At 36.5% G+C, this 27,484-nt stretch overlaps 1 protein-coding gene across 4 annotated transcripts; it reads left to right on the plus strand.

The window, feature by feature from the left end:
* The first annotated feature begins 1,209 nt into the window (after positions 1-1,209).
* LOC132045193 (double-stranded RNA-binding protein 1-like) lies at positions 1,210-14,970 on the plus strand. 4 transcript variants are annotated; one of them, XM_059435735.1, is made up of 6 exons: positions 1,210-1,616; positions 4,654-4,791; positions 8,981-9,216; positions 9,608-9,824; positions 13,238-13,366; positions 14,399-14,970. In XM_059435735.1, the coding sequence occupies exons 1-6, from the start codon at positions 1,358-1,360 to the stop codon at positions 14,689-14,691; spliced, it is 1,272 nt and encodes a 423-aa protein (XP_059291718.1). In that variant the 5' UTR covers positions 1,210-1,357; the 3' UTR covers positions 14,692-14,970. The 4 variants fall into 4 exon arrangements, with proteins under 4 accessions (XP_059291718.1, XP_059291719.1, XP_059291717.1 ...); XM_059435734.1 differs by having other exon boundaries at positions 1,213-1,616; positions 14,393-14,970; XM_059435737.1 differs by lacking the exon at positions 1,210-1,616 and adding an exon at positions 1,838-4,262 and having other exon boundaries at positions 14,393-14,970.
* The last annotated feature ends 12,514 nt before the right edge of the window (positions 14,971-27,484 follow it).

Consider the following 27,484-nt stretch of genomic DNA (forward strand, 5'->3'; position numbering starts at 1 on the left):
ATTTTTATACTTTTAACAACTTCAGGCTATACAGAGATGCTAACTAATTAGTATAATTTATGCTTCTTAGTTAAGCGGATTTAACAAAACTCAAAGCAAAAGCTCAACCAAAATATTTAAAACCATACATCATAGGGCATTAAAAAACTTTTGTTATTCCCATGCCTTAATTGAATGATTTTTGACGTCATGTCAGCCCAAGCCTATAATTGCATGACATTGTTAGCAATAGGAATATAGATTGCATCTTGAAACCAAACTTTCCCATTCCTAACAGCGAAGTCAGTGAACCTCGTGAAATTTTTTTCTTTCTTCGTAATCCCTTTCTATAACTCAAGTTTGACTTATAAGACAAAGTCGTGATGAAAAGTTGTAATCAGTTTTAAATTTACAAACCTCAATTGGATAAGGATTTGGATCAATTCAATTTTTTTTCCTTTAAAGATGGAGCCATACTTTTGAGATTTATGAAATCTTATCATTTACAACGTTCCATGACTTTAAAAGATAACTAAAAATATTTGTGTGGAAAAAATGATTCTAAAAGAAATAAAATAAAAATATATGCCTAAATTTTTGCTATGAAAGGAGGCAAAAAAACGTGTTTTACTGAATTTATAAATTTTAAAAGCTTAAACTCCAAAGGGACAGACAAATTTTTAGTCTTTTTGTTTTTCTTTTTTTAATATGTGTTTATTTTTGAAAACCAAATTCAGATAATTTATCTTCCAATTTAAATGCTTTATCTTTTAATCTATATTATAGTCTATTAGATAGACTATTAGTTTTTGGGTTAAAATTGTCAAGTAGCTTTTTGTTATTAAGGTCTTGTAAATTTTTTTTTCTTTTTTATTTTGTTTGTATATGTGTAAAAATAGAAGACATTTTGATTTAATTAAAATGTTAGCTTGAAAGTAATTGAAAAAATGCAAACTTTAATTTGCCAAAAGTGCCAAGTGGCACCTGTTTTAGATGAAGGACAAAAATTAAATACCACCAATTTGAGGGGCAAAAGTTAAAGACCACCCCAAAAGAAGGGCAATTCGCACAATAAAACATTATACTTGTGCAATTAGACAATATGTTTGTATTTACATTTTCATTACGTTATGATAAAAGTAAAGAGGTATTCGTAATTACTTTACTGGTTAATTACCAGACTGTAACTATTATCCTAGTAATTACACCGATTCCAATTACCAGGTGGAAGAAGCTAATTTTGAATTAAATTGAATAGGTTTGAGGCCTTTGAACCTTTTCCGATTTCAATAATCTGACACAGTAGAAACTTATGAGATAAGCACCGTCACAAGTGAGCAAAGTCCAGAAACCTTCCTTGAATACACTGAACTGAGAAATGTACAAAACGAAGTTACAAGAGCTTTGCCACCAATTCGCATGGAATTTGCCAGAATACGCAACGGAGAAAGAGGGGCCTGATCACAACCCTCGTTTCACAGCCACTGTTATAGTGAATGGAATCTCCTTTGAGTCACCCAAAGACCAATGCCGATCTTCTAAAGAAGCCCAAAATGTTGCTGCTCATATCGCCTTTGACCATTTCACTGTTCCTAAATCCGATAACCTTCCTTGTCCTGCTGTTTCTTCTCCTTCTGGTTACTTCCTTACTCATTCTATTAGTATATGGATATGGATTTTAAGCTGTCTATGTACTCCTATTGTATTTCTTGGGTTTTGAAGTTCTCTGATAATAACATATAAGGTTTTGGGTGGTGTTCTTGCTGTTGTACTTCATGCCTAATTTATTGCATTTTGTGCTTAACTTATTATTACTCCTCCGTCCATTTTTGCTTGTCAGGACTATATCACCCTTGATTATATAAATCATCTAAATAACTGAAATCAATCAAACATACTCTAAAAGGTGTGCAGCCACTAACAATTCATTGAAGTTTCCAACCCAGTAATTAATAGTAACAGTAAAACAGGTATGGAATGGTAATTATATCTTGGTTTTCCAAATTGGACTAGTAAAATGGACGGAGGGAGTACTTTTTATATCCCAATATAGACGTCTCATTTTATTTGGGAATGTGTATCAGTCAAAAAGTTGACAATTTACTTACTGTATTTATTTTACTGATTGAGTTCAAAAGTAGCAAGTAAAATTAACACTTGAAAAATTTAAACTTTTTCGGCATAGAAGATGGGTCTCATAGTAAACCAATATTCAAAAATAATTTGAATTTTGTAGGAAATATCTACCGGGTAAGAATTCGTACCTCCCTTTTCCAAACATCTGGGGAGCTGAGGAGCTCAAGTAAAGAGAAATGTGGACATAATTTTAGGCAATCCCAGATATAGAAATAGGATTACAAAGTTGGGTGAGATGGAGTATCTTTATTTATTTTGTGTTATTAATATTTGATAAGAGTTGAATATGTTAATTGGGGTTCATTTGTTTGTGATACTTGATTACTCCTGGTACCAGTTTTTTTTTCTTTTTCATTTTTTGCTTTCGCATATTAACTGAATGAACTTTGATCATAATGTATGTGGTATTTTACTGATATTTTGAAATGGAAATGTTTTCAAGTTATAACGTCATGTAGTTTCTACATTTCTAAATATTGTTATCTATTGAGGAATTTATTCATGTCCGGATGTGGTGCAAAATAAGAAAAGGTTCTCACATCATGGATGGATGAGGGTGATAGTCCAAGAGAGTTGGATCTGGGTAGGTAGCTATAACATAGACATCTTGACAGGGAAACGATGGAATTAGTTGATACCCTACAAAGGAGGAGAGTTGATATTGCAAGCCTACGGGAAACTAAATGGACAGGGCAAGGCTAGAGAGATAGGTAACACGGGTTATAAACTTCTGGTCGATGCACTAAAAAAAGACAGCCTGACAGCTAGTCTTTGTTGTCAAACAGAGAGTCTTCCCACAGTGTATCTGGAATTGCCTTTAGGAGCAAAACAGGAGACAGATTCTATATGGCAGGGTGTGATAGAACGATGTGAAAAGACATTATCTAATTGGAATAAGCAGTACAATTCTTTCGAGGGATGCGTGATTCTAATCAATAGTGTATTGGACTCGATGTCAACATACATTATGTCTTTGTTTCCCATGCCTATTAAGGTAGAGAACAGAATACATTATTTAGTAGAGACTTTCTATGGCAGCGGAACAGAGAATGTATAACATTTAACTTAGTCAAATGGAACTCTGTCATCACAAAGAAAGACGGAGGAGCTTTGGGTGTCAAGAATCTGAAAATGCAAAACAGGAGCCTCTTAATGAAATGGCTATTGAGATTCAATGTTGAATAAACTGCTTTATGGAAAAAGGTTATCACAGCAAAGTATGGACAAATGATTGAATGGGTTCCAAATATAGGTCCTCCACCTCAGGGAGTGGCTGTTTGGAGAAACATTAGAGCTCTTTGGCATAGTTTTTCTCCGAATGTTGATACCATGGAAGGAATGTCTAAGTTTGGCAAGATAATTGGCTTGGAAAGATAGGTAACACGGGTTATGAACTTCTGGTGTCAATCAGTAAGGGAAGCATGTATGTCCTGGTGTTTGTGGAGAGTTGATAAATCCGTCAAGAATATCTGGAGAATGATACCTGCTTGCATTTTTGGAGTATTTGGTTAGAGAGGAAGAGGAGATGTTTTGATGAGGTCTCAACTCCCATATGCTCTTTAAGGACTAAATGTATTACTAGTTTATTTAGTTGGTCCAGTTTGACCTCAGTAAATAATCCAGATCAGTTACTGGACTTCACTAGCTCTTTAGCTCTGGCTTAGTCAGTTTTCGTATACAAGCCAGAAATATTTTTTGTAAGCTTCAATGACATATATTGTACCTACTGCATCTTCTTGATGCTTTTTTCTTTAATGAAATCACTTACTTCATTAAAAAAAGTTAATTGGCTCGGACACTCACCTCTCAGGGATTCCACGGCTTGAACCCTTTGACCTCCTAGTCACGTTACTTTGTTAGATGTTGTATATGATTAAGATTACACTCAGATAAACGAAGATGAAGCAGAGAAGGTAGCATGTTAATCACCTGTAGCCATTCAGTACCGTTGCTAAGATCCACATCCACACTATCCATAAGCAGGTGTTCAAGATTCAAAGGACTTGGCAGCCACTCAAGGCTATTGATCCTTACATATGTAGATTCAAAAGACTTGGCAGTAAGCCTCCGCTGTGCATGAGGTCTAGGGAAGGGTTAGATGATATCCGGTCTCTCAAACACAGCCCTACCTTGCATTCTTTCAAGAGGTTGTTTCCACGGCTTGAACCCTTGACCTCCTAGTCACATTACTTTGTTAGAAAAAGGGGATAAATTTCCACTTTCTTTTTCATATTTTAAAACAAATTTTCCCTTACCAAAGAATAAACTGAATTAACCGAATGTGAACACAATTTCTTATAATTTTAGTATTGTTGTTTTGTTCATTTTTGCTGCTTGTCTAACCGTTTAAGCCAAAAGTTGTGCTGCGTCTCTATCCTCAATGATCAAGTTTAGAGGCAACACACCCCCCCCCCCCCCCAAAAAAAAAAAAAAAAAAAAAAAAGAACAATTAGAAACATTGTTTTCATTTAATGGGAGTAATTATGGGGGTATTTGGAAAATTGCCTTGATATTGTTACATTTCACTTAGTCGTGCAGGTGCCTCAACATCAAACAATAAGGTGGATGTTAGACCTCCAAATCTGGATATTTTTCAGCAAAGACAGAATAACATGGGACAACTTTCTCGTGTCAATGGAACTCCATTGGCTGGTGTGGACGCTAGTACCTCTAAAGGTTAGAATAACTTTTTATTTTTTTTGGGATATATTGTCAGATTTTTTTGCTAAACACCAAGAATGTGCTAATATATACGGCAACAAGGATTTCTAGACCCTTACATCTGTAAGGAGTTTGCAAAGTCCACAAAAGTATTTACATCTTAGGTATCTTCCATATTACACCACGAGCATAGAGACTGCAAAACTCTTAATCTAATACACAGTAGAGATGAATATTTGCTCTAAACGCACGTATAGTTCCTTTCCTTCCAAATTATCCAAAACATGCACAGAAGCATTGTCTTCCAGATGCATTTGAGCTTCCTTCTCATCCGCTGGTCACTCCAGCTTCTCACTGCATCTACCACTGAAAAAGGGGCCACCCATTTCACCCGAAATATATTCATTAAGATGGACCATACTATCCATGAATATCTACATTGCAGTAACAAGTGTTCTGGAGATTCAGCTTGTGAATACATAAATATCATCTATTGCTAATACAATAACCACTTCTTTTTAGGCTGGCTTGTGTTAGGCAGGCAAACTAATAGCAACCCAATCAAAAACTGCAGCACTGACCACGCCAGTCCGATTCGCTTTTGCATTTGGTCCTTTTGACAGAATATTGTAGCAGGATTTTACAGTGAACTTGTCCTTCTTGTCCACCTTCCATGGCAAAGCATCTTCTTTATCAGGCAGCAATCTCAGATGTCCAATTGTTTCCAGCAGCAAAGCCACTCTTTCTACCTCTCGACCAATAAGTTCCTTCTTATCTAGACTCCGACCTTCTTATTGTTTTTAATTGTCCACATTTTCTTGTGCAACTAATTGTTTCTTTTCAGTTCAGTTTGCAATTTCTTTTATCCACGTTCGTTAAGCCAATGTCTCTGTCCATCTTAGTTAGCTAGAGTTCCGAACTCCACTCAACAGGTACAACATTTGATCATATAAAACTGCTCATAAATTAATTTGCATTCATGAGCGGTTGCTGGATTTTAAAGGGTCACTCATGATACACTGTTTTTATTCTAAGTTATTTTAGCTGTTATTCATGCAATTTCTTCTTTATTCCACAGTTTCTTCATAATCAGTTGTTTTGTCTGATCTTCTAACGGAATGAAATCTAAAATCATATGAATGCCTATAATTTGGTGAATAAGTTTTGATTGAAATCTATTTGGCTTCTTTGAAATAGCTATGAAGAAATGGAAAGGTCTACGTTTGCCTTGACAAAAAGTTTAAAATGTGTGTCAAAAGGGTAAATGAGCACGACAAGTGTTAACTATGAATGCTTTGTCAAAAGGGAATGTGATAATGATAAAAGAGTTAAATGTGAATGTTTTGTCCAAAGTGAAAATTATGAGGGAACAACAAAGTTCTTTCCGATGCATTGAAGATGTGACGGATTGGTCTGGCTTTCTCTCTGGCTGACTATATAAAGTTTGTGACGGATTGGTCTGGCTTTCTCTCTGACTGACTATATAAAGTTTACTCCAATGCTAATTATGTTTATTGATTGATATTATATATGGTGGTTCTGGATGGGACTTTTGTATATGACAAAAGACCAGTAATTTTACTGGTTAAGAAATTTTTTTATTTGTGTGATTGTGTTGGTTATCGATGGTGCATTCTGTATATGCTTTGCGCATGGAGCTTATATCTTTTCAAAGTCTTCAATACTGAGCTACCATACCAGGAACTTATAGAAGGAACGAGATGAAAATTAAAAAAAGGATCAGTATATTTCCTGCTTCTCGATCATACTAGTAGGAATGATGATTGCTTGACTTGTGAACTTGAAGGTTTCGAGGTAGTATTAGTTCTAAGCTTATGTCTCATGGCAGACAAATTGTTGATTATTTGCACTGCTGAGTTGTATCTTTTTTGCTATTCTCTTTTATCTCTGTTTCGTATTGCTTTTGTGTATTATTGGTGTGGCAGTTGTATATTATCTCACCTCAACTTAAGAGTCTTCAAACTGAATGCATGCCCCTTCAAAATCTCTTTGAGAAGCAGAACATATACCTATAATTGTGGAGTGAAAGCATAAATTCTTTCAGAGAATTGGAACGCTTGGTAAATTGATCTTTTTCCTTCTGGATTTGATGAGATATTACTTCATCAGTATCTGGAAGAAAGCACGTGTAAACAGTTGAGATTTGACATATACAGCCTAAACCAGGAAGATAATTGTGGAAATGTTGCTTGCTTCTAGTTCAGATTGGTATAAGGTTCAACCCATTAGTATAAGATTTGACATGACAAATGCTTTAACTGACCATTGGCCTTGGAAGTTGGTCTGGAAGACTAATCTCCCTCCAAAAGTCAAATTTTTCATTTGGACAGCTCTTCTAAATGGTACTCTCACTCAAGACAATCTCAAGAAGAAGGGTATTCAGATAGCCAGTAGATGCTTCATGTGCCACCTTACAGATGAGACAGTGAACCACTTGTTCTTACATTGCCCTGTGGCAACAGACATTTGGTCGATGTATCGTGCAGTTTTTGGCATCAGTTGGTCAACACCACTCACCCTAAAAGAAGCAGTTGCAAGTTGGAGTCTATGGAAAGTGGATAGATCCATCAAGAAAATCTGGCAAATGGTACCAGCCTGTATATTTTGGTGTATTTGGATGGAAAGAAACAGCAGGTGTCATGAGGGGATTTCAACTCCTAACTGCTCCCTGAGATCTAAAAGCTTACTGTATCTTTTTAGTTGGAGCAATCTTTCCCCTGTAAATGATGCAATTTCCCTTTTAGATTTCATTAGTTCCCTCTCAATGGCTTAACAGCCTTGATTTTTGCTATAGGTTTTAACTCCCAATCTTACTTATTTTTTTGTTTTCTGGAGTTATCACCTACTTTTTCTCTGTAACTTTCTTGCATCTACTTGATGCTTTTCAATACAACCACTTACTTCATCCAAAAAAAAAAAAAAAAAAACTAGACCAGTGTAACTTTTTTAAATGTATATCAGTACATGGACGTTGATGGTTCGGCCTTTCTATCCAGTACAATAGTGTTCTTGGTTTCTCTCTGTGAGTCCATTATTTTTGAAAAATAGCCTTAGTGGATCTTAGATGAGGCCTCTTAGCAATTTCCTTCAGATGTTCCTTCCTTCTGTTGTGCTTTCTAGGATATTTTGTTCTTCTTGGTGAACTTAACTACTCACTCCACGCTCATTTATGATTCATCTTCTTATCAAAATGAGAGTTGGCGTGTCGGGGGAATCAGCGGGTGCGTGTCGGATTCTCCAAAAATAGTGTATTCTTGGAGAATCCGACACGGGTGTGGCATCAAAAGTGAAGAGTCCGCACAACTTAGGTGCTGGTACCATATTTACGCTTTCCAAAAAGCAAAATATATCCTTGTTCATCTTACAAGGATTGCATGATGTCTAGTAAAGAGTTAACATCTGTAATAACTTTCTTTACACCAATAATGAAGTAACAGTAAGCAGTTCATCTGGATCTTCTGAATTGGGTTGGATCTTCCTTCAAAACACCTTCCATTCCTTTCTTTCGATAAGGTCCACTATATACAAGCTGGGATCATCTTCCACCATTACTTTTGTTCCCTACCCCACCCCACCCCAACCAAAAAAAAAAAAATTTTTTTTTACCAGCACCTCAAAATATCAGTTGTAGAACTAGGCATAACCCATCTGAATCCAACCATGTTCAGGAATAGTTGCAATAGCAGACCAGTGACTCAGTGCAAAAATAAGTGGCTGTTGGATTCTGCTTCAATATAACAAAGGTAACACCTAGAACTCATCTGAATGCCCCTTTTCAGGTTTTCTGGGTTAAACAAAGCTTGTCTAGCTACCAACAAAGTAAAGCAAGCCACTTTGAAAAGAATCTTTACTGTGGGGGAAATCTAGCAGTGATTGAATTCCGTGAATCTTTACAGAGCTTCAAATTCATGGAGAAAATTGCTACTGAAGCAGTTCAGTACAAGGATACAATTATAAGAAAGATCATGTTCTGATCTTATTGTAGCTAAACAATAATTGATATGCTTGGGCGCAATGTCAGAAATTGTTGAAGTATTTCATATTTCTGGATACCTCATCTCTAGACAAACCTTCAAGAGTGTGTGAATGCCTTAAGTTCAAATTACTAACTTTTAGATATTTCTAATTGGCTAATCCTTTCAGTACAAGTTTCTGATTCTTTACAACTTCGTCCATGTTGCAGGGATGCTTCATTTGTACAAGAACCGATTACAACACTATGCCCAGAAGCAAAGTCTCACATTACCCGTGTATTCTTCTGAACTTGATGGCCCTCCTCACACCCGTCGTTTTAGGTCAAAAGTTACTGTTGATGGGAAAACTTATGAAACTCAGGAGTTCTTCTCTACATTGAAGGAAGCTGAACATGCAGCTGCAAAAGTTGCTTTTGAGTCATTAGCACTGAATGACATTCAGGAGGTTAGTTCTCCCTTTGTTCCCGTTAATGTAACACTCTTTCCTTTTTGGACATCCTAAAATGTTCGATCCATTCTATTTCTATACAACTTACAAACTTTAAAGAATTCAAATTTTTTCAACTACTCAAATTTTAAACTTCGATGTTTTAGTTTCTCTATCAAATTAACTTTTCAACCACTATTTTAATATTTTCTTCTTCTATTTCTAATATAATGTGCAAGTCAACTTAGCACATTAAACTCTGTTTCCTGTTCAAACACCATCAAGTAAAATGGGAAGGAGGGAATAATTTAAAGAGTTTTAGTTTTACTTTGGTGCTGAGAGATAATTCATGTGAGTACATTTCTTTGTTCTTCTATGTATATATTTAATTATTTTTAAATAACATCAGGATGAAGGTTTATACAAGACACTTCTGCAAGAACTGGCTCAAAAAGAGGGTTTACTTTTTCCAGTTTATGATACAGCCAGAACTGGCCCACCTCATGCACCAATATTCCGCTCAATGGCGGAAGTTGGAGGTAGGACTTTTCAAGGACAAGAAGCTAAAACCAAGAAGCAAGCAGAGATGAATGCTGCAAAGATTGCTTACAATGCCCTTGTGAAAGGTAAGGAGGATATACACTCAGTATTACAATTGCAATTTTCTGGATAAAAAATGGTTATTTTGAGTGGGGTACATGGAAGTTTATTTCTGATAAGCAAAATGATCTTTTTAAAAGACAATATAAAACTAAGCAGGAAGACGCTGTGTTCCCAACTGATGAAATTAATAAAGTAAAGGACAAGGAAAAATTTGCACATCAATCCTGTTGGAGTTTCATCCCAGCTGGTTAAACAAACATCAAGGTACAATAAATAGTTCAAGAACCTACATCTGCACATAGGAAATGATGCTTGTATGAGTTTCTAATTTTCTATGGAGTATATGAAGATTTATTCGTAACTAGAATATTTTGTATAGGCCTAACAGTATTTCCAGCATCTTATAGGTTCACATATAAACACATGCTGCTTCCTGTGTAGCATTTCTGTTGTGAATATAAAAGTTCAATATCTGGTGGAATACCATTGTCATCTCCTTTCATGAAAGCTGCCTTTATTAGCAGTTGCTTGATCCATATGAGTCCACATGTGGCCACTGCCATAGCCGATGTTTTTCTTCTACACTCGATCTAGCAACAACATTTTGTTTCTTACTTTTCCAAGACACCAAATTTCTCCCAAGTAGAACATAGTATCCAGAAGTGGATGGTCTGTTAGAGGGCGACCCTGCCCAGTCTGCATCTGTATATCCAACAATTTTCTCATGTCCTCGGTCTTCATAAAGTAGTCCTTTCCTTGAAGCATATTTTATCTATCAGGGAATGGGAATAATTGCATTCCGATGACTGTCACAAGGAGAATCCAAGAACTAATTTACAACACTGACCGGGAAGGCAATGTCAGATCGAGTCACAGTGCGATAAATTTAATTTTCCTACCAGCCTCCTATATCTTCCTAGATTACTAAAATGCCCCCCTTGACCTGTTAGGAGCTTAACATTTGGATATATTGGAGTATTAATAGGCCTACAATTTGTCATCTCTGTCTCCTCAAAAATATCAAATGCATACTTCCTCTATGAAACGGCGATTCATTATTTGGATTGAGCAACCTCAATGCCCAAGAAGTACCTCAATCGATAAAGATCCGTAGTCTGAAAGTGTTGAAAGGGTGATGTATCAACTTGGTAATTCCCTTGTCATGCTCTAAGTACATGCACAAACTTGGAATGATCAGCTTCACTTCAGACCATGCCAAATTCCTGAATAACCATGCTAAATTTCCCGAATCTTGCTCGAGGAGAGTGCATCAGGTGATAAAGTGATCGTCGTAGTCTGCACAAAGTTGCTAGACTCCCCCGATGAAACAAAACCTGGTAGTTGCTCCACATATACCTCATCTTCGAGATTCCTATGAAGAAAAATATTTTTAATATCAAACCGGTAGAGAGGCCAATGGCGAATGACATAAATAAAAAGAGACGGAGTGAAGCAGTCTTAGCCACAAGAGAGAAGGATCGCCATAGTCAAGAGGTGTATAACCCTTGGCGACCTGTCGTGCCTTTAGGAGATCAGTTGTCCATCGGAGCCAATCTTCAGCACATATACTCAATGACAACCAACTGTAGACTTACCTGGAGATAGAGGAACAAACTCCCAAGTACCACTAGAGACTAGAGTGTAAGGCAGACATCTCCTCAATCATAGCTTGTTGCTAGCTTGGATGAGAAAGAGCTTCACGTGTAGTCTTAGGAATAGAAACAGATGACAGTGATGATTCAAAGGCAGAATGAGCCGGTGACAAACGATGTTAGCTAAAACAAGTATAGATAGGATGAGGGTCACTAGTAGAACAAATACCTTTTCGAGTGACAATTGGAGAACTCTATGTGGACAAATCCACAACAAGCAAGGACTCTGGTGGTGGGTGTGAATCGTTTGGATCGGATGAAGAGAAGGGACGACAATGATAAGTCAAAAGTGGTGGAGGTGGAGCTGAGGGAGATAGATCTATAGAAGGTGGATTAGAAGGATAGACTAGCGGAATCTGTAAGATGGAGCTGGTAAAACCTTGGAAATGCCTAGATGTTCAGCAGTGTCAGCCAGATTCTGTCATGTCACTGATGTTTCTTTATCTTCTCCTATCCTTCATAGAAACACTTGCTGTCTCTATATCATTTCTGACCTGAGCCGTGTTGGCTACTGACTTACTAGCCCGTTATGTACTTCACCCTGTTGCAGCACCGTGACTAATAAACTGAATTTATTGACTGTTTCCTTTCTGATCAGCTAAAATGACTGCCTATTCATTATTAGTTTGATCTATTCTGTGCCAACGAGCTGCCATGGCGTTGCGTCTCTTCTTGAACTTGGTTACATTTACATGAAATATTATGTGATAATGTCGTTTTGCTTAGGAATGATGTGAACGAGATACTGATTGCTTTTACATCATTATATGAGATTAGTTTGTTCAATTCCTTGTCTGTTTACTCACAATATTGCAATATTCATGAAAATTCAATTCCCCGTCCAGTACTTCCATCATTTCCCATTTCCAGGTGTACAATAAGATTGTTGAACTTCAAGCAAAATGATAGTTGCATCACTTTTAACTCTTACTCAGAGTTGCTTTGAAATAAAATGGAAAAAAGAAAAGAAAAAACTCTTAAAGTAGATGATTGATAACTGATAGAAAATGTTTCTTTAATTATTACTGAAAGCTTATTTTTTGAATAAGCAAAATATTTTTTCCCTTCGAATCTAAGAATATTTGGTTGAGAATGACCACGTATTGTCCTAGTTTAATCAGCAAATATTTGAATGCCATAGTCATTTAGATTTTGTTGTTCTGGAGAGACCAAAGTGGTAGAATACTAAGTTGACTATAGTATCAAAAAAAAAAAAAAAAAAAAAAGTCAACTGTGAAAGTAAAAACAACCTCAGTGCTGGCCATTTGTACTGGGAGAAATATGGTTTTTACTATCCATCCTTTTTTTTCTATACAAGTAGGAGCATTAGAAAGGTGGTGAATCAATTTTATCTTGGTCATGTGTTGGAGCCATAATGTTGTTTGCAACGCTAACCCACCCATGGTGGGTGGCTCAAAAATTAGACTTCTAGATACCACTGAAGTGGTGAATCAATTTTATTTCAATTTTATTTTAGAAGTACTCCACAAGTATAGAAGCTGATGGTGCTGAGGTGATTTCTTCTAATCTACTTATGATGTCATTGGAACATCCTTCAGCTTATCACGTACTAGATATTCACAATTCAGTTATCTTGCATTTTTCAGATCTTTGTGCTCAATTATCACATGAATTATTCAATCTTTAAGTTCTTTTTTTGATGAAACCACTTAAACCTAAAGAAAATATTTTTTGTTTCTCTTCGAAACCAACATTATTAACCTTGGAAGGATTGGGTTCATTGGCAAGTTCTAAGTGTGCAATTTCATACTTTTGTGTTATAGGTGGTCAACTAGATGAACCTCTTAAGGTACTTCCAGCCAGCTCAGGATGTGCTGCTGCTGATGTTTCACAAGCAGTTGTTCAGCAGAAGACCAAGTCGATAATTGAAGAACTAAATCTGCAAAATGAAGGTGCTTTCTGAAGTCTGAAACCCCTTGACACCATTTATTTACTTTGACATTTTCTGCTTTTGCATGATAACTTTCTTGTATTGCATGATAACTTTCTTGTATGTGGAGGTGCTTAATGGAACTAAATATGTAGGCGTGGCAGGTTACCAGCTGTGCCACTGTAATATCATGTATTGAGAAGGGAAAAAATTTCACAAGTTTGTTTGGTCATTCTTAGCTGCATAAGGTTTTATAATATCTTGGAAAGTAGTTCAGGTCAAGTTAAAGAAAGAAAAAACTTTCAGATGTTATTATCAAACTTAAATATAACATTCACCAAGGTCCAAATTCATTGACTGAACCAAGCATTTGGACACAAGATTTTCTCACTCAATTCGTGTAAGACAGGTAAGGTCTGTTGGACCCACATGGGTTTTTGTTAAGATTGCTGATAGAATTAAGCTGGGTTTTGCTGACATGTAAGTACTTGTTAATGATTTGTTTCTTTTAAGGAACTGTAAAATTTCTGAATGCATCACCGCAAAAGTTTACATGGAGAACATATTTCCGAACAGTTCAGCGAACAAAGCAAAACACTCTTTTTAAAATTAATATCTAATAGGTTTGATGAATAATGTATGTGTCACACTATCAAGTTGGGAACTGCAATGTGGCTCTACATCCTTTTGGCCACAATCTCTTTTTGATCAATAACTTATAACAGGGTTGCATGAGGTTTTCTTTAGTAGGTTGTATATCATTGAGGTCAGGATCGAGGAATTTCCATATATGGACCAACCTGTTTAACCTTCTTGTAATCATCAAATAGAAATCATATTTAATTCTTTAGAACTAAAGAGCTGCATTTCTTCCAACTCAAATCTCCTATTGTCGATGCATATTGGTTCCGGCTTTAGTCTTTACAACTTAAACAACATGGTCATTTAAGCATATTATCTACATCCACTTTGTGTTTCTTCCAATTTATCACCAGCATCAGCTGTCTATTCCAATAATGTAATGTGTTACTCACCCGCTTATGTTCAGAGGCAGAGAAAAATGCAAAAAGGCACAGATGCTCGAGTGCACCCAACACATATTCCATTATCAGGGATCCCTGTCCTGCTGTCCCATCTTCTGCTTCAGCTGTCTTTGATCATTCAACTGATTCAGTTGCGGCGTCTGCTGATTCTGGTACATATGCTGGGACCACTGTTTTGCCAAGTGAGAAGATTTTCATTTTCCCCCGGAATGCAAAGATGGAGCTTCGTAATGGTGCTTCTGTTTTGCCTTGCAGCGATGAAAAATGGGTTGCTGCTAGCTTAGAATTGAATCGAAATCACTGATTGCAAAGACCCACCTTTGTGATGCTGTTTGATGAATCTTATCTTGATGATAAGCTTCAACTCAGATAAATCTCTTTTGGTGCTATTACTATATATTTGTGTAAAAGAAACTTTTGGGCAGTAGATACAGAAAGTTGATCTATGCTATATTCTCTGAGTAAGTACTAAGTAGTTATGCTTATTAAGAGAATTGACATTCCTTAGTATTTTTGAGATGACAACCTAATGTTGGTGTACGAAGCAAGAAAAACAAGGGAAAAATGTCTACCCAATTTGGAATATCTTTTGTTGGGTCTCTTTAGCCCCGTCTCATGTGGCCAGGGGGTTCAAATTATTGCTTTTGATGAATCTATTATCTGCTAATACTTATGTTCCGATCTAAACGGGTTCTACTTGATCAAATGACAAGCCACTTCAATAGTTGAAACATTTTTTTTTTTAGGTTAAATCATCCGGTGACTTGCAGTGTCATACATGTTGCCATGGGACTGGGCCGTAACAAAGCATACGTTATAGTATAAGATAGTAGAAACATGCATCTCAATCATATCATAAATCAAACCGTGAGAAACATATTCTTTAGGAATCTTTTTTTTTTTTAGGTTCCGGTTTAAACGCGCGCTCAAAATTTTGTACCGCAAGGCAAGTTTAAATTTCATAACTTATCAATACATAAGTGTTGCCATTAAAAAAGTTTGCTCATTAATGTTTCAGCAAATGGAATTATCAACATACGCCTTATAGTATAACTTTGATAATTCCTTCACAGTTATGATAAAATGCATGCAATTATCATTATGCCATAAATCCCGGTCCGCATAAAATGTGTAATTCCGTGATTAATAGCGAAATTTAAACTCGCCTTGCAATTTTTTTAAAATTTTAATTGCGCGTGGTTCGAACCTGAACCTATAGGGAAGAGTCAAGGCAAAATTTAAACATTTCAAATATGAAGGGCAAAAATTTAAAGACCACCCCAAAAGAAGGGCAATTCGCAATTCTCAGGGCCGTGATTAACAATAACACAGATCTCGCAATGGTGCATAGGGCCTCAAATCCCAAATGTCGGACTCGTGTTCGGTGAATTGGGCCCTAGAATCTCATGTCTTATCCGAAAGCTTATAGTGATGCTAGTTTCTCCGCAAGTGTGTAGCACGTGTATACAAATTATGTAGTATATAATTTTGTAAAATATTATTGATATTATAAAATAAAGTGTTCAGTAAATAATTATGTATGAAAGGAGAGTACAAGTTTCATTGAATGATTAACGTGGATTGTCGTATGGTGACTTGTTTGTTGAGGTTAAGATGATTGGATATCTCCTATACGGACAAAGTTGAAGAATTAACATTTAATCAGTTACATGTGAGTTATTAACTTAGTTTGATTATTGGCGTATGTTCCTTTCATCCGTTTTGATTGGTCTACCATTACAAGGATTTTTGTTTTTCGGCATTGATTTTTCTCTTGAAAGTTCATCATTAAGTTGAACATGTGAGTGCGCAATTCTTCTCCTGGCAATTCTTGTTTGGCAGTTCTGTCAAATTCCAGTCCGGTAGTTGTATTATGTGTTTGATTGGTGAGACTTGAGAGCAATTGAGAAGCTTGAGTGCAACGGTTTGCCCTTTCAAGATCATGCTCTGTTCTAAGAAGCTTTGCTCCATAGTCTCTGGATATTTCCTTTGTTATATCCCGTATTTTGTACATTGGGATATTCCGAGCTAACCGCGATAAGTTAAGGACAAGACTATTTCGGGATACGAGGTAGAGACTTTTAACCTCCGATTTTGTTTTAGGGCACAAGTTGCTTATAATTTTATTGGTATGGAATATTAAGGAAGATTAGGAGTTAAAAGTTAATTAAGGAAAGTTAATTATTTCATGAACAAGGCCACAAGTGGCCGTGTGGGCGAGTGGGCTCCTTGTGGCTTGGCCAAATTTGATTGATCCAAGCCATGAGCCAAGGAATACGTGTCCACTTGTATGAATCATATATGTAGATAATTGATGACTAGCAAGACAATTATTCATCATTTTCAACTTAAGAAACTTGGAGAAGTTTGGAGAGACCATATTCGGCCATGGCTAGCCGAGTTTGATGTTGTGAGAATTGATCAAAAAAAATAATTTTCTTCTAGCATTTCAACCAATTGGAAGGTCCTTATTAACGTGGAGTAGTTGTTTGGAGCAATCAAACCATTCATTTTTGCAATTTACAACCCTAGCCAAGTTGAGAAGTTAAGTGAAAAAGGTAAGGTTTAATCTTCTTTTACATGTGTTATGGATGGTTTGAACGTGTTGTAGTGTGTAGAAATGAATGAAATTCATGGAACCATGTATGTTGATGTTAAGCGTGTATGGGTCGTTTTGTGTAGAAGGAATGAACTAAAATTTACTTAGTATTTTTGGTTGTTGTTGTTGTGGATTCTATGATGAAAATGAAGGTTTAATGGTTCAAGTCAAGTTGTAATCGTTGTGAGGCTGTTGTAGAAGCTAATGTGATTTTAATATAGTTTTTGTATTTATGAGAATGAAGTTGTTAACGTGTGGATTGTTGGTATAGTTCATGAATTTGGAAGAGAGAAATGTGTTGTTGTTGTTCTTATTGAGTTTGGAGGTTTCGGGTGGTGTTGTATGTTGGTTGGGCCGTTTTGAATATTGTGCGGATTGTTTGAAGTGTTCTTGAGTCTTGTTTGAATGATCTCGGGTTAGTACTTGAACGTGTGAGCATTGATGTTGGCTTGATTGTATGTGGTTGAATTGAATGTAAATGAAACGTCGTCGAATTATGTAGAAAAGAGTTACTAACGTTAGAATACGTTTTGAATTAATTGTTGATGTTGTTAATATATTGTTGGTATTGTTGTTGATGATTTGGCCGAGTTGAATTCTCGGGGTTTGTTGAATTTATAAAGGAAATGCTGCCGAATTTCGTAAATAAAGTGCTAGATTGGGATTGAATTCCTAAGTACCTATAACTAATGTTTAGTATCTAATGACGTGGTTGTAGATCTTAGGAAGCCCGAGACTTAAGTTCGGATTAGCTTTGGAAGCGGACGAGGTACGTAAAGCCTATCCTTTCTTTCTGTTGGCATGTCTTAGATGTAAGTAAGATATGATACGAGCCTTGGGGTAATTCTATTCATAAGATCCGAGCATGTCTACGATTCTTATTCACTTCTTGATGTTAGTATTCCTAATATAGTCGAGTTATGGCCCTTGTGTCTTCTGTATGATTGGATAGTAAATGTTGCATAAAGAGTTCTTGTTCCTAAAGGATTCTATGTTGAATAAGGTCCCTAACTTTCATACACGGGCTCGGATCGCTTCGATGCGTTCGTAGAGGTCCCTAAAGCGAATAACGTCCGTAACTTTCATAAAGCGGGCTCGGATTGGTTCGATACATATCCATGGTCCCAGACTTTCCTTTTGTATAGTTCTAACGACATTTTGAAAGAACTTAACATGACTATCGTCTTAACCCTCGAGCGTTGATTACTTACTTATCTATTGAGTCTCAAAGGATGATTTATATACATATGACTATTTACCATTCTGTGTGTGCATTCTGTTTTGCATCTTTCTCCGAGTCCCTCGGCTGTAGGCGGGTTACTAAATCTATATATGGCGTTATGATGTGTTCTGGAGTATGATGTGTTACGGAGTTATCTTTATGTTCTCAGGTATGATGTGTTAAAGGTATGATGTGTTACGGAGTTATCTTAATTACGGGTATGATGTGTTCTGGTATGATGTGTTACGGAGTTATGCGTGATGAGTATGATGTGTTATGGCGCCAATGACGGGGTGGCGACCATGTTCACCGAGTCCTAATGGGCCGGATATATATATGTATGTATATATGTGATATTAATATGCATGCTTGTGTTTCAAAATTAAGCATTTTGATTTCTGGATATGGTACGCGTTTTACACAGGCTTCACACTTTGGTTATACCCATCGTATCTCACTTTATATACTCGGAACGTACTCAAATGTCGACCCCTTTCTTCGTGGGCCGCGTTTAATGTACCTGCAGCAGTCTCGGACGATCGATTTGGTGATCACTTCGACTTAGATATCCTTTACGCTATCTTGGAGCGCTCCTTTTCGAACCCATATTTTGAGTACGGACTTTTTCGTTGTGTATATGTACGTCGATTCGAAGTATGTGCGGAATGCCGTCCGTCATATTATACCGTTGTTACTCTTAGAGGTTTGTAGACATATGTGTGGGTTGTGAATAATTCTTTGTTCGGGCTATGTCCGTGTGATTTATGTTTTGGGCGGTCCCATTCGTCGTGGCGACCTTATCGACTTGCGTATGTATATATATTTTGGGATGTTGTGTTTTATGACGACCGGGCTTCGTACAGTGGTATATATATTTGTATACGACGAGTTTGAGATGACGTACGACCTTTGTATATGTATAAGTTATTTGTATGCTGATTCTGGTTAATGGGTGTGTACGAGTGTCCAGCTCGGGCACTAGTCACGGCCTACGGGGTTGGGTCGTGACATCCTTCTCCAGATGTAGCTCCCTTTTTACCCTTTGCAGTTCAATCTCAACCTCACTTGTCTTAGAACTCAACCCATTCTCTCTTGGTTTGATGGTCAACTTAATGACTTCGGATTGAAGAACCAGGACTGATGAACCAAGTTCAACAACCTGTTCTTTCAGTAGTGAATTCTCCCTTTGAATTAAGTCTTTGGAGGCTCCGCAATTCAACAGCTGATCCTGTAAGCTTATAAATCACCCAACTTAGCTCAACTCTTTTGGTGCTCATAACTTGATATTCATCAATTAGGGTGTTCATCAAGGTCATCAGTTCTTCTTTTGAGATTTGATCTAACTTATCTTTGAGCTCGTAAGTGATTACCTTAATGTCCTCCTCTGTGTCTGATTTTGAATGATCAGCAGCTATGAGAGCAGTATGATCAATCTCTCCATCAGAGTCGTCATCTGAACCCTAGGCAGCTACCATCGCTTTTAAGGTTTCCTTGTTCTTGCTCGGCTTCTCTTTCTTTCCCTTTTCTGCCCTCTTTCTTTTCTATTCAACTTCCTATAGTGGACAGTCTTTGATCATGTGGTCAGTTTTTTCGCACTTGAAATATCCACCTGTTTAGGTTTTATCAAAATTTCTCGCTCCCTAGAAATGTTGTCTTTTCTCCATTGATTTTATCGTTTTAGGAACTTCTTGAAGTTTCTTGTAATCAGGGCCATGTTATCTTTATCCTCTTTATATGTGGCTTTAAGTGTTAAAGATCTTTCTGAACTTGCTTCTTCTATTCTAGCATTCTCCATGTCCATCTCATAAGTCTAAATCTCCCACTAGTTCATCTAGAGACATCTCCTCTATGTCTTTTGCTTCCCTGATGGCCGTGACATTCATCTTGAAGGATTTTGGCAGGGTTCGCAAGATTTTGTCTACTGAATCCTCAGTGGAAATGGCCTTTCCAAGTGAGATTAACTCATTCATGATGGAGGTGTATCGAGTGAACATCTCAGCAATTGTCTCTCCGGGCTTCATCCTGAAATTTTCATAATCGGTGGTGAGCATGACCTTCCTAAACCTTCGTACTTGACTTGTTCCTTCATGGGCAGTCTTCAAGCCATCCCAAATTTGCTAGGCTGTTTTGCATCTGGAGATTCCATTATACTCGTCTGGTCCAAGCCTGCACATTATTACGTTCTTGGCCTTTGTATTCTTTTCAAGCATCTTGTAATCCTTTTCATCATATTCAGCCTTTTCTTTCTTTATCTCTGTTTCATCTTCTTCCTTCTCTGTGGGATATTTAGGTCCCTTAATAGCCCTATCCCATAACTCGTAATCTTCTGTCTGTAGGTGGTCCTCCATGCGAGCCTTCTACTATTGATAGTATTGTCCATTGAATAATGGAGACCTTCGAGTTGATTGACCCTCACTGTGTCCTGTAGGTGGTGCAGAATTCATCATGATCTTCTCTTGAGGTGTTAGCCTCTTCAAAGAGAACCTGCTCTAATACCACTTGTTGAAGTTGCACGACCTAAGTGTTTATCTTGATCAATACCTGATTTTTGCCTAAGGATAGGACATGTTGCTCTACCTATTCTACGTACGTGTTTGCACATTAATAATGAACGCGAAAGTAAAGGACGCAACATTTTTAACGTGGAAACCACCCAGCTCACAAAGGCGATAAAAATCACGACCTACACTTCTCTTGGATTTTCCCCAAAAACTACACTACAACAATGAGCCTCTGCAAATTCAAGTTACAATCCCTGTAACCTAGGAACTAACTCTAATTCCTATCTTAACAATTTCCCCAGACTATTAAACCACTCCAAGTTATCTCAACTTGAAGTTACAACATTTTGTACTAACTGTTCCTCCTAATAAAGTGGATAAAGTACAACTCGATAGCCCAACCTAATACAAGTTTTCTAGACTCAAGAACCTAAAATATAAACTTTATTCTACAAATTTCTTTCTTCAATCTCTCGTACTAGGGACACACGCCTAGATTCTGACTATTCTTGATATATCTCTTGATCGCTCAATTTTCTGAAATCTCTCTTTGTGGGTGTGCAACCTTTGTCATGCCCCAAAACGCACCGTAGATGTGACCGGCATCCGACGTCATGAATAACATCGGAATAACCTTATAAATCAATAACGTCAAGCCCTTTTTTCGATAATCTTTCATTATTAAATTAAACAAGCGATAAATAACTAACTAAAATTTAAGATCACAATTATGAAACAAAATCAACGGAAGTCTAATATAAATGAATAGTTATGAATGTGGAAAACGCCTCAAAAAGTCATACGAGACTTCAACGTCTACCCACAGTATGGCGCTTGTCTATGGAGCTTCTAGGAAAAATAAACTAACTCGGACACGGCAAAACTACTGCTAAGGAGTAATATTTGACTCAATGAAAACCCATGAATAAATGTGTGGGCTCACCAACAACTGAAGCAAAGTACTCCTAACCCGCGAGATCTCGTTTGTGCACCGCTTCTTTCTTGTTACCTAACATACCATTAAAAACAACAATGGTATGCACTGAGTCTTCGAGTACTAAAATGAGTGCTCGGGGACAATAAGTAATATAGCAAAATAATACAATAATAATTAGTGAAAAGCAGGTTCCAATAGAATAATCAAAATCAAAGACGAGATCAATCGTACAACTCAAATCATCAATAGAAAACCATCAAGACAAGTATATATCTTTTCCGATTCGATACCATTTATTACCATTTGCGTCTTTTCCATTCGAGGCCAATATCATCAATAAGCCACTCATAGGCAAACAAGTTCATTATTATCAATAAGCAACTCACAGGCACACAAGTTCATTATTATCAATAAGCCACTCACAGGCACACAAGTTCATTATTATCAATAAGCCACTCACATGCAACAAGATCCGAAACAAGCCACTCATACACTAATCAAAGTATAACACATGCCAGTATAGGTACAAACAAGTGAAACGAAGGGATGACCACTTAAGGTTCCCTAAACCAAAGATAGAAGCACCACATCAAGGGTTGTCACCCTCAAGGCTATCCTTCCTTCCGAATAGCTAGTAAAACCACGGCCTGGGGCATGTAACCCTCGATAACCACGCTTCCTCCCGAATGGCTAGGCAAACCCCACTAGGATCCATAGTTACTACCCTTCCTCCCGAGTAGCTAGGCCAAACACAAACAATATAAATCATGGCAAAAGAGCCAATCAAAAATCCTAGCATAGAAGAATCACTCAAATCATGGCATGAAGCCAAATCACAAGTCATATCATGATAGTCACATTATTCATTAAGGATTATGTTTATCATCCCATTATAGGGGTACATCAAGCCATTTCAGTTTTAGAAACCGGGTTCATTTCTTTAAACAAGTTTCAAGTCCAACACAAACCATTATAGAGCATTCACATAAGATAGTCAAGCTTTTCAATTATCAAGTTTAAGCATCACATGGGTCATTCAAGTTCGAATATCAAAGCTTTATATCTCAATTTTTCAATCATCCTTTAGAGAGGAAAACAATCATGAATACGTATATATAATATAGTACAATCAAGGTTTAATGTGAGCTTGTCCCTCTCGCACACAAACCACAACCAAAGAGTTCATAAAAAAATCGTTCGAAAGAGTATGTTCAAAAGAGACATACAAATCACCTTCATAGTCAAAAAGGATTTTTAAAAGAAACATACAAATCACCTTCATAGTCAAAAAAGATTTTTAAAAGAGACATACCTTAAATACCGTTCATATATTCCAAAATTAACCTTTGCACTTCAAAGAGTCACTCTACATCCAATTTGAAGATTGCACAACTAAGATTTACAAGTTTTTATCAATTTCGTAGCTACTGTTCATAGCTCAAAACGCACTGCTACGGACCTCCAAATCAGATCTCCACCGGTCAAATTCAATACCTATATGTAGTAACCACTCAGTTAAAATTTGGGCTCGATCCAACGGTTAAATAAGCGGGAAACGCCAATTAAACCTGACTGGTCGCAGGAAATTCTACAACAAAAATACTAGGGTTTTGTCTTTAATAGAGTGCATCTAAATCAATCCTATTTCATGATTCTATTGACCATTCAATGTCTAAAACATAATAAAATTCCATAAATCCATCAAAGTGGAGGGTCTACCTTTTGAAGAAATCCCAAAGCCTTAGTCTTGAATTTTAATTGGGTTTTCTTGAAAACCCAAAGTTAAGAATGATGAATTCTTGATTAGAATCCATGGATACATGTTAGAATTAACTTAGAATAGGCTTATCTTGGTGTTCTTGATGATGGGAGAGGGTAGGGGGTCGTTCTAGGGCTTGAAGGAAAGAAAAATAATGATGGAATAATATGAATGAATATATACTATCCTGGAACATTGAATTTTACGCTCAACAAAATGCGTCGTATTTTTGATGTACACAATCGTATTTCGGTTCGTATTTTTTAGACCTGCTTCCGTGAATTTTCAAAAGAATTGGCCATAACTTTTTGTACGTATATACGTTTTGACCTCCACAATATACCATTGAAAGTATTTCAAGCCTTGACTTTCATGTTTTGAGTTTTCCCAATTTCCCAGCGAAAATACCAAAGCTGGACATAATGAAATCGTCTTAGACTTAGATTTAATTTTCAAGATTTTTAATGAACCTCCTTCTCTCGTTTGACCCCAAAAAATCATTTAACTTTGTACCATCCCAAAGGGATCCATATATCTAAGATGACATCTAAACCCCAATTATTCACGTTCACACCTAACTACAGTTCTGGGGTGTTACAACCTTCCTTCTTGGTAAGACTTGGATATTTATAACATTGAGCGGCATAGCCGGTAAACACAAAACCCTTTTCGAGTAGGCCTATGAGATGTTGGTTTGTGTTGTATTTGGATTCTTGCCTTGTTGAGTCGGCTTCTTGTCATCAATGTAGAAGTCTTACTAATCCCGACAAATATGGCAAGGAAATCTACATACTTGACCAAGATCTTCCGCTAAATCTCCAAATCCTAGTTGTTGTAGGACTTGCCTGATGGAACATAGTCCTGAACACAATTTCATCCACTCCGGTTCGTTCCGGTCTTGAATCTCTACATTTATGCGAGGATAGACATGTTCATAAACTTGTTTCATCACCTTTCTTCTCGTTCATTCCCAACTTTATCTTGGCCCGCTTTTGTGATAGATGATGGAACATTTTGGCAGACCTGTTTCATGCGTCATACTCTTTGCTCGTGTATGTCTTCTTCGTTGATTTATTCATTCTTTGAAATAAATCTTGTCTTGACTTGCTCTGACACTCACAATCATGTTCTTACTCTCCGTGTCGGATGATGTTCTCATAGACCTAGTTCATGTGTTTTGTCTGCAACTCTCTTTATTCGAACAAAACACTTTATTTGAGTCATCTTTAGCTTTTTTGCTTCATGATATCTTCTCGTCTGATTCATTCACCAACTGCACCTGAAGACTTCTTTGTGACAGAACATGTTTACATGCTTGTACATCACTATGTTTGGAATATCTTTTGAACCTCAACTATCTGTCTAGCATTGTGGTTTCTCTACATTGTGGGTTCACTTTTTCAATCATCAAAACTTCACACATGGCTTATGCCAACAAGATTAGATAGAAACACTTCAAGATTTTGAAAACAAAACACAACCATTTATCTGGATATATGTATACCCCGGAAATTAAGGGCCCATATACTTTTCAGTTTGGGATAAAGTAATAGCAAAAGAAATTCATGATGAAGTCTGAAGGGGCAATGTTACCATAATATCAAAGAATAAAAAATCAAAATGAGACCATTTGAGAATTTAAAGATATCATATAACTTAATGAGGAAAATGATATATTGGTTTCTCCAAAGTTGGAGCAGAACAAGGTTATCCCGTTCTAATATGCAGCAAACCAAATCAATTTCAAGCATGCTTTTTCCTTGTGTGTTAGCACAGTTTGATATCAATCATTGAAAAAAAAAAAAAAGAATAAAACTACGAAAAAAGCCTAGCCACCACGAGAAATATGGCTAGAAATAGTATAGAGGATAAAGAAATTAAGTAAAAGAGAATTTAAGAATGGCGATGCTATTTCCATTCATTTCGTCCTAGAAGAGAACAAAAATCAAGAAATCAGAAAATGTAGGTAAATTCAAATGGAGAAAGAGAAGAATAAACTCGAGAGAAACTGAAAGTTGAAAAAACCGAAGGCTATTATAGAAATCAAGAAAAAATTGAAAGGAAAACGTACCTAGCTACATCCCGATGAGAAGATGAAGAGAACAGTTATAGAGTTCTAAAAATTGTTGTCGGTCTCTTTTTTTCATTTGAGGTGAGAAAGAAAAAACGACCCTTCTAGACTTTCTAACCATGATAAGACAAATAATACTTTGCTCTTTATATGAAGCTAGATTTACAAAATTTCCCTTGGTCGACCAAGTAGCTCTTACATGGGTAGTTTATTTGGTATTCGGATAAATAAAAGAAGAAAATTAAAGGTTGAACAAAAGAATGAGTATTGGAATATGAGAGTTAAGTTAATGACTATATAAACTAACATGTTTTAATCATGATAAGGTTTAGTACATTAACCTTATCTAATTAATCAATGCACTAACCAGGCTGCCACATTAATTTTCCATTGAGAGTCTTATAAGATCCGGTTAAAGTGATTTTTTTTGACAACAGGCGCAAAATAAGATGATTTTATGTAACAAAGAAAGGAAAATGACTTTTACGTAATGAATGCAAGCTTAAAATCACCACCCATGAAAATACCTCAAGAAATCGTATATTACTATGATTCTATAAAATTGAACTTATTTCTTTTACCCAGTCTTCTAGGAATTGAATAGATATACTTTTTATCATTATTATAGGAACAAAGTCACTGGTTCTTAGCTAATTTTACGCTCATTCTCTTGTTTTTTTGTTGTACGTACAACTTAAATAAAGACTAATTTTATCAGAATTCCCTCTCTTTGTTGTCCTTTTTGATCTACATATTCCTTACTCCGCTACTTTCTTCTGTATTTGTGACATTCCTAACTGTCTTCTCTTTTGTCTTCTTTAATATTTCTCTCACATTTCTTCATAAGAACAACCACTATCTCTTCTTCATCTTCATATAATAAGGTTATTCTTTTGATGATCGATTCATTTGTTGAATTTAGGACTTTATTTCATCCATTCGGTACCATCGTTCTATAATCAAGATACTTTTATATGTTGTGAAAATAACTCGAAACAACAAAATGATAACTAGTATTGAAAAACTATTCACAAGCAGAAATTGTAAGCGATATTTTATTGATCGGGTTACCAAGAAACCAACATTGCGATTCAAATGTGTATGTAAACGTTGGCATGACCTTGTTAAAAGCCAAAGTTTTATCAAAACACTAATAATAGTACGGCCGTCATCCTCGTCTATTGATTTGTAAATTCGGGTTAGCCTACGCCCACGGCCCCTTTAAGGGCTATTAACTTCTTCTTATTCCCTAAGAAAATAATTGCAGGCATTGTCCCTTCTCCTCAGAGGATTTTTCGTTGCGAAGGTGTTACTGATTTTAGCGCAATTCATGGTCCAATTGATGGATTATTCCTATTAGAGAAAGGACATTTTCTATGTAATGTTCGGTTTGCTTGGTTGAACCCTGCTACGAAAGAATGTAGGATTATTCCTATGCTAAGTTTTTAATTGAAATATTTTTCGACGAGCACGGCCGCCGTGTATTTTGGATAGGGTACGACTCTGCGGCCGGGGTTCAAAATTTTACCCTTTGAACATCAAAATGGGAAAAAGGGAAGAGGTTTCCTGGTGTTTGGGGCTATTTATTCGTCAAAATATGACTAGCCTTTGAAACAATTTGCCATGAAAATAATTTGGGGACCCCTTATTACCTTTTAAAGGGGTCTATTATTGGGGTGTTTCACCAAAAACGATTTTATTTATTTAACATTTATTTCGGAACTTTTTTGGGGGAAGAGGGCCCCAACCCCAAAATCCAAGGGTTTTTGTTCGGGGATCTCTTTTCGCCATGTTTTTAACAAAATATGTAGACAACGGGGTCGCTTTACGATATATTGGGGACGAGAGAATATTGGGTCAAAGTTGTTAGGGGCCGATAACGTGTTCACCCCTTGGCTATGGGGTATGATGTATATTTAGAAAGATGCAAAAAACAATTTTGGTATTATCCCCACAAATAAACAATTGATTTTTGGGTTTAAAATTTTTCCGAAATAGGGGTTTTTTC

This window comes from Lycium ferocissimum, unplaced genomic scaffold, assembly GCF_029784015.1.
Source record: "Lycium ferocissimum isolate CSIRO_LF1 unplaced genomic scaffold, AGI_CSIRO_Lferr_CH_V1 ctg6218, whole genome shotgun sequence".
Lineage (NCBI taxonomy): Eukaryota > Viridiplantae > Streptophyta > Magnoliopsida > Solanales > Solanaceae > Lycium > Lycium ferocissimum.

What these genes read in the sequence shown, in the direction of transcription:
- LOC132045193 (XM_059435734.1), top strand. Translation starts at nt 1,358, where the DNA reads ATGTACAAAACGAAGTTACAAGAGCTTTGCCACCAATTCGCATGGAAT. An exon ending in TGCTGTTTCTTCTCCTTCTG is followed by an intron (nt 1,617 to 4,653) that starts GTTACTTCCTTA and finishes TTAGTCGTGCAG; the next exon opens with GTGCCTCAACATCAAACAAT. An exon ending in ACTAAATCTGCAAAATGAAG is followed by an intron (nt 13,367 to 14,392) that starts GTGCTTTCTGAA and finishes GCTTATGTTCAG; the next exon opens with AGGCAGAGAAAAATGCAAAA.